The sequence below is a fragment of the Chiloscyllium plagiosum genome, chromosome 34, assembly GCF_004010195.1.
Source record: "Chiloscyllium plagiosum isolate BGI_BamShark_2017 chromosome 34, ASM401019v2, whole genome shotgun sequence".
Lineage (NCBI taxonomy): Eukaryota > Metazoa > Chordata > Chondrichthyes > Orectolobiformes > Hemiscylliidae > Chiloscyllium > Chiloscyllium plagiosum.
The window spans coordinates 260,722-268,897 of record NC_057743.1 but is presented as its reverse complement, the minus strand read 5'-3'; the positions used below and the strand labels follow the sequence as shown (position 1 = coordinate 268,897).

At 40.5% G+C, this 8,176-nt stretch overlaps 1 protein-coding gene across 1 annotated transcript in view; it reads right to left on the bottom strand.

Moving 5' to 3' along the window:
- Nucleotides 1-5,874: 5,874 nt before the first annotated feature.
- LOC122540123 (tumor necrosis factor ligand superfamily member 14-like) overlaps nucleotides 5,875-8,176 on the bottom strand; it is a 29,877-nt gene continuing 27,575 nt past the window's right edge. The window contains exon 4 of the mRNA XM_043675432.1: nucleotides 5,875-7,353. Coding sequence (XP_043531367.1) covers nucleotides 6,938-7,353 — 416 coding nt within the window. The 3' untranslated portion in view covers nucleotides 5,875-6,937. The remainder of the gene's footprint in view (nucleotides 7,354-8,176) is intronic.

Below are 8,176 nucleotides of genomic sequence, written 5' to 3'. Positions count from 1 at the left end.
TGCTTGGAGTAATGCCTCTGTTCTTGGTGTAATAATTGGTTTGCTGTAGTCAGGAATTGAGCAGCTGAAAATATATAGATTTTCAGAGGTGTAACAGAACCACCCAAAGAAAAAGCAAAGAAGATAAAAATGTGTAAGGCTCCAACATTCAGTTATTGGGTGAATCATAATTCTGTGCATATTTCATGTTACTTGTGGAAGTGAATGGAGATATCAGACAGAATTTAATTATTTTCTACTGTCTGTTGCAAAATCATGAAATAGTTCGAGAATTAATTTGTAAATACTGAGCAAACAAGGGTAGACCCAACCATCTTTGGCTGCTTCATCAATGATCTACTCACCATCATATTGTCAGAATTTGGGATGTTGCCTGAATATTGCACAATATTCAGCACAATTCACAACAACTCAGATACTGAAGCAGTTATTGTCCACATATGCCATTAGATCTGGAGAACATCCAGATTTAGGTTGTTATGCAGCAAGTCAAATTTGTGCCACCCAAGTGCTGGGTAATGGTCATCTCCAACAAGAGAGGGTCCAACCTTTGCTCTTTGGCATTCAATGTCATTACCATTTTCTGACACCCCATGATCGCTATCTTAGAGGGTTATCTCTAACCAAAAACTGAACTGAACTAGCCATACACACTGAGTCTATAAGAGCAGGTCAAAAGCCAGGAAACCTACAGGAAGTAATTCATCTCCTGACTTCTCAAAGCTGTTCACCGTCTCCAAGGCATAAACCAGGATTATGATGGAATATGTTCAGTTGCCTGGATGTGCAGCTCCAACAACACTCAATAAGTTAGAAAGCAGCAAAACAAACTATTAAAATGTCTGCCAGAGCCAATGTCAGGTGATGATTGTGATAAATTACTCTACATCATATACAGGCTGGCATCTTCAGGTCGAAAGGTGATAAATAGTCTGTAATTTTGAGAATAATGTCTCCAGAAGGAGAAAATCAAATGAACAGCTATCAGGGTAGCTTTATGCAACATTTTGAGCTTCGCACATCTGTGCAAACTCACTCAAGATGGTGACCAAAAAATTGAAGCCTTGAAGGTAAGGTTGATGCTAAACAATGTATCAAATATTGCCATTTGGAAGATACAGATGGTTGCACGTGCTGTTTGGCATTTCCAATGCTCTAGAAGCGCTCTCAATGAAATGTCGTTTCGCGTGATGACCAAAACAAAGTAGTTATTGATCTTCTCAGAGTGTAAGCTATTTTGGACGACCTCCTAGCCTTTGGATGTGGCAATACAATGTAATAAGCCATCACAAATGACCATCAGAAGATGGTAAAGCTGTTAAAGTGATCTTGCCAGATGAACCTGAAGCTAAACAGCCAACCAGGTCATTCAAGTGACTATGTAATCAGATGACAGACAGTTATAAGTCTTGCCATGATCTCATGATATTTACCAAGTCGCCCTTACCATCTCTGCCTGGGCTTTCTCAATTTATCTTACTCAACTATACTCCAACACTGTTGACCTCTGCAACTATTATTCAATCTTCTCCACTAACAGGCTGTGGTCTTCTCCCTATTGTCTAACCTTGTCTGTCCACAGGAATTTAGTTAAATCCCTCATAGAGTAATAGAGTCATACATCACGGAAACAGACCTTTCAGTCCATGCTGGCCATAATCCCAAACTAATCTGTGCTTGGCCCACATCACTCCAAACATTTCTTATTCATTATTTATCCAAATGTCTTTTAAATGTTGTAACTGTATCAGCATCCATCACTTCCTCTGGAAGTTCATTCCACATGTGACGCACTCTCGATGTTAAAAAAAAATTGTCCCCGTGTCTTTTTTTAAATCTTGCTCCTTTCATCTTAAAAATATGCTCCCTAGTCTCTAGTCTTGAAATTCCCCACCTTAGGGAAATGGCACCTGCCATTCATCTTATCTACACCCACCATGGTTTTATAAATCTCTAAGGTCACCCTCCTACATTCAAGTGAAAAAAGTCCCAGCCTATGAAGCCTCTCCTTACAACTCAAACTCTCCATTCTTGGCAACATCTGGTAAATCTCTTAATAAACCCTTTCCATCTTAATAATCTCCTTCCAAAAAAAGGCGGCCAGAACGGGACACAGTTCTCCAGAAGAGGCCTCACCAACGTCCTGTACAACCTCAATGTAACATCCCAACTCCTATACTCAGAGGTCTGAGCAATGAAAGCAGTCATGCTAAACATCTTCTTAACCACTCTATCTATGTGATGCAAACTTCAAAGAATTATATACCTGAACCCTAGGTCTCTCCATTCTACAACACCCTCAAAGGGTCTACTTTTGATTGTATAGGTCTTACCTTTGTTTGTTTACCTCGCCTTTATCTAAGTTAAACTCCAGCTGCCATTCTTCAGCCCCTTGATCCAATTGATCAAAATCTCTTTGCAATGTTGGATAACCGTCTTCACTGCCCACTATACCACCAATCTTGGTGTCATCTACAAACTTAGTAACCATGCCTTGCATACTCATTTAAATCATTTATATAAATGACAAACAAAAGTGGACCTCGCAGTGGTCCATGTGGAACATCGCCTGATCACAGACCTCCAAAAACAAACCTTCCCTGTCTCCTGCTGTTAAGCCAATTTTTGTATCGAATTAACAAGCCCCACCCTGAATCCCATGTGATCTGACTGTACTAATTAGTCTAACATGCGGAACCTTGTTAAAGGCTTTACTAAAGTCCAAGTAAACAATCTGCCCTCATCAATCTTCTTGGTTACTTCCTCAAAACACTCAACATTAAGTTTGAGACACTATTTTCCTTGCACAAAATTATGCTGATTATCCCTAATAATGTCTTGCCTCTCCAAATTAATATAAATCCAATCTTTCAGATCCACTTCAATGACTTTTGGGAATACTGTGTGCAATTCTGGTCTCCTTCCTATTGGAAGGACGTTGTGATGGGATGGGACCATTCACCAAAGCAGATTCGCCACTGACGATTAGCCACTGCCCATTGGCCACTGAAGACGATTCACCACCGCAAATAAGCAGATTCGCCGCCAACGATTAAACACTGCCCTTTGACCACTGAGCATATCTAAACTATATAAAATTGTTGTTATATTGGTTAAGGTAGTGTTTGCATTGTTTCAGTAACAACTTATGTTTGTTACAGAAGAGTTCTTTTTTAAGCTTATATTTTTTTTCCATTTACCCCCAAGTCTTCAAAATGGAAACAGAAATTATTAGTAAATGTGGAAATAAGAAGTTTTACCACGATGGTTTTATGTATGTTTTTGATAAACTATCCAAGAGTGATTCAAGTATTAAGTTTTGACGATGTGAACAAAGGGGTTGATGTAATGGACGGATCCACACCAAGAGTGGCACTGCGAGAAAAACAATAAATGAATAAAAAAAGCTAAAAAAATCAAGACACAGATGATAGAATTAAAAAAACTTGTTCTTGAATACGGTGAAAGAGATTGTTTGGAATATCTTAGAGGAATAGCGCATAACTATCAAATGAACTAAAATTTCATTGTTTAATATTAATGTGAGATTTTATTGCCATTATAAAGATTTTAAAAATATATTTCCTTTTTCTGGTTAAAGTTTGTATCTCATTTTTATATATAAACCAATAAAATGATATTTATTTTACCTTTTTTTATCAATATGTAGTATGTAGTTGTATAAATAAAGGGGACTAAAAAGTATGAAAGAACAGGCGGGAGGGAAAACAATCAGTACAGATATATATTTCCGGTGGCAGATAGTCTCTAGAGGTCAAATGACCCCAGTGGAGAAACGCTGGCGGAGAACTGGCAGTGGCTAATCATCGGCGACGAATCTGCCGTGGCAAATCGTCACCAACCCTGTTGTGAAACTTGAAAGATTTACAGGATATTGCCAGGTTGGAGGAGTTGAGCTTTACGGGGACGCTGAATAGGCTGGGGCTGTTTTCCCAGGAGCATCAGAGGCTGAGGGGTGACCTTATAGAGGTTTATAAAATCATGAAAGGCATGGATAGGGTAAATAGGCAAAGTGTTTTCCCTGGGGTGGAGGAGTCCAGAACTAGAGGGCATAGGTTTAGGGTGAGAGGGGAAAAATTTAAAAGGGACCTAAGGGGCAGCTTTTTCACGTAGAGGGTGCCAGAGGAAGTGGTGGAAGCTGGTACAATTGCAGCATTTAAAAAGTATCTGGATGGGCATATGAATAGGAAGGGTTTAGAGGGATATGGGTCAAGTGTTGGCAAATGGGACTAGATTAATGTAGGATATTTGGTGAGCATGGACGAATTGGGCCGAAGGGTCTGTTTCTGTGCTGTATATCTCTATGACTCTAACCTACCCACCATCGAAGTCAGACTCACAGGTGTGTAGTTCCCAGGCTTCTCCTTACATCATTTCTTAAACAAAAGCACAACATTAGCCACTCTCCACCCATATTTGTAGATGATACAAATATTTCTGCAAGGAGTCCTGGAATTTCCCCCCTAACATCCCACAAAGTCCTGGGATACACTAGATCAGATTCCAGAGATTTATCCACTTTAATATTTTCTAAGACCTCCTGCACTTGCTCATCTGTAACGGGAACTGTTTTCAAAACATCAACTTTTAATTTCCCTGTGTTCTCTAGCCTTGGTTTCTTTCTTTACGGTACAAACTAACATGAAATACTCATTTAACATCTCTTCAGTCTCCTTAGGTTCAACACAAAGACGACTTAATTGATCTTTAAGAGGCATTACTCTCTTTCTAGTTGGTCTGTATCAATGTCTGCTACTTTTAAAACTCAATTTTTTATATCTATATATATGATTTCAGAACACTTCCCCCTTCATCACTTGTCAAAGGGGCAACTCTCCGAAAGCTAGGACTTCCAAATAAACATGTTGGACTATAACCTGGTGTCGTCTGACTTCTGACCTTGTCCACCCCAGTCGGACACCAGCGCCAAAACATAATCGGCAGATAAAAGCGAAGATCCCTTATTCCTATCTAGCCATCTTCAGGAATCTATGGGCAAGCACCCCAAAATCACTCAGTTCCCCTGAGATTTCTAGTGTCCTGCTATTCATTGACCATAAGGTATAGAAGCAGAATTCTCCCTTAAGTACTACCTTATCTCCTTGCTTCTTGCATCATCTCCCACTTATCAGGTTAAATTCCATCTGCAGTTGATTTGAAGATCTGACCAACCCATAAAGGAACAAAAGGGCAAGGTTAGGAGAAATGATTTAAAATTTACCTGGATGACTGCAGCTCCAACACCACTCAAGAAGTTCCAACTTCATCCAGGACAAAGCACCCACTTGATAGATACTCCATCCAGACTCTTAAATATCCAAATGCCTATATCACTTGTGCACCATAGTTGCAGTGTATCATCTGCAAGATGCAATGCAGCATCTTATAAAGAAATTTGACAGTGCCACTTTCCAAACATATGACCTTTACCAGCAAGAAGGACAAGGAGAGTAAGTGCATTGGGAACACCATTATGTATAGATTCTCCTTTAAGACACACACAGGCCTGAATTGGAAATGTATCATTGTTCCTTCACAACCATAATATTAACATGGAAATTGCTATCTGACAGCACTTAGTGCACTTATGTGACATGCACTACACCAGTTCAAGACAGTCGTAGTTCACAGTACCTTCCTAAGGGCAACTAGGAATTGGCAACAGGCCATGCCACTGAAGCATATATCTCCACCATGGATTTTGAAGATAAAAAGCTTTAAACCCATCACCGGCAAGTTTATCCATGTTGCCCAGATATACAAATTATAAACAGTAAATAAAACAGTATTCCCAGTCTAGGTGTGAATTGTGAACTGTAACACAAAAATAAATTAATTGCCAATTAAGTGGTAATAAATAAAGGTTTATAAAAAAATTGCTGAATAGTAAATGGGCATGTATCCATTTACTGTGACAGGATGAACAGTCAGCAGGGACACATTCCAGACATAATGGTAGCACATACAAGCGGCATATTTTTACATATGATTTTTATAAGCCTTAGTGGCATCTGCTACTGGCAGTTTGAAATGATGCAAATAGGCATAACTAATTGTAAGGGAGTTGTAATATCAACTTTCTGACAGCGAGATGAAAGAAGGGAAGTGACATTGCAGTTGAAGGGTGATCAAACTTCTCTACGGCAAGTGGCAAGAACCTATTTGTTACGTACTAGCTGCCATGCAAACTCATTGAAACATCATTTTGGCTGGTAAAATGGCACCTCAGCAATTAACTGCAGCAAAAGAAAAGCACATGGCTTCAGATTCATGACTGGTTAAATGTAACAGCAGCAGATGAGGTAGTCTTCCTTGGTAGATTTCACTTGGGTGCTGCTTTTCTTCCAAAGGCAGCTTTGCTGGTCTGTGAGAGAGGGGGTATTGATGCATTGAGAATGGCTGTTGGCTGTTCAATGGGGATTGAGGGACTAGAGGGAGAGTGGATTGTAGCAGATTTATGAGGGCTTCTTGGGGGCACAGGAGGAGGCTGATCCGCACTGGGAAAGTCAATATGTACAAATAGAAAGTAGAACATGATTGGGGGAGGTTGGGGTGGGATGTGGATGATAGAACAGACAGATTGCAGGGAATGGATGCCAGTCCATCTGCCCTAGCAGATTGCCAACTTCCTGTGTCCTCACCATGCGACTGCCCAGGCCCCTCAGCCATGAAGATGCAGTTAGATGGCTGCTGCATTGCTGCTTCTGCCTAGCATCTCAGCCTAGACACACCTCCACTTGCACTGCCAAAACAATTGTGTTACAACATGATTCTGGCCATATCTCAGAGGAAATGCTTCCATTGTAAAAGAAAAAAAATTACACGCTTCATTGATTATTATGAAGTACACTTAACCTTCACTTCAGCACATTCACTTACTGACTGAGACAAATTAATAGAGAGTCTGACAAATAGTTTAAATCATAAAAGCGCCAAAGAATGTTTCTGCATGGTTGGAGATTTTCAGAAGTCTTTTATCTGTTATTTTAATGAACACATGATCTCCTTCATTAAAATCAAATATTGCCCCCAGGTAGCTATTGTCCAGCCACCGGTCTGAATTCTGTCCTGTGCAGAAGAATTTCCGAACAGCCATTAATTCAATAGGTTGTGGGTAGGCGTCTCCTTCTTTGAAAACTATCTGCTTCAGAAACCCATTTCTTTCAACATCACATCCTATTTCACCTAATAGGATCTTTGAGTAAATGAAGTAATGTCCAGATTTTTTAATCACCAATGCTCCTTCCTTATAGTCAATTCCACGTAAGAAGGCAATCCCTTTGTTGTGTTCCCATTGTAGTCGGCCATATCCTGAGGCACTGAGGTTACATCCTGTAAGAATACAAACATCTATAAATACTGTTGCAACCAGACAAGTTTCATCACCTTTTCCACCATTACAAATTATCTGTGATTAAGTGTGTTTTATTTGCTATCAGAGTCATAGAGATGTATAACATGGTCCAATGCAAGCACATGAGCCACATGAAAGCTGTAAACCCACAAATGGAGTAGGAGCAAAACATATCTAGACTCTCAGAACAGCTGGAAAGGCTGTTGGAACATGGGGGTTTCCTACATCAATCTATCCTCAAAGAAACCAGAGTCTGAGATGGACTCCTGAAGAAGAAGATGAATTTCTTCCGAGATGCTCTGTGTGCAAGAGGAAGGCTACGGACCGATACATGATGCCCGTATCCAAGGCTGAGTTGGAGGAACCTGGATGTGTTGAGAAAATGGCCCAGGAGAGGCCATAAGCAAAAGAACAACCTCCATCTCCTGACTCAGAGGGAGAGGGATGTAGTGATTGTAACAAGGTCAGCCAGGTGAACCTAATAGAACATGAGTTTCCTGATTGAGGTTGTTAACCTGGTCCAGTCAGGGAGCCCTAGTTGACAGATATAACCTGGAGTGTAGCCCGGGTGTCCTTGGAGAAGGAGCACGCGGTGTCCACCAACACCCTGGAGTTGTTCAGGGAGAGGTGGGCGCCGCAGGGAGTGGAGTGCATTATTTCTCCCTCCAACTCTATTTTGATTTAGTCCCTACCCTCCCCTTCACTGTTTTGATCACACAGCACTGCCCTTTGATGTGAAGGGCAGTGTTTGTCACTGGCCACCCGGGTGTTTTCCTATCTTCCTGGTGGTGGAAAAAAAAA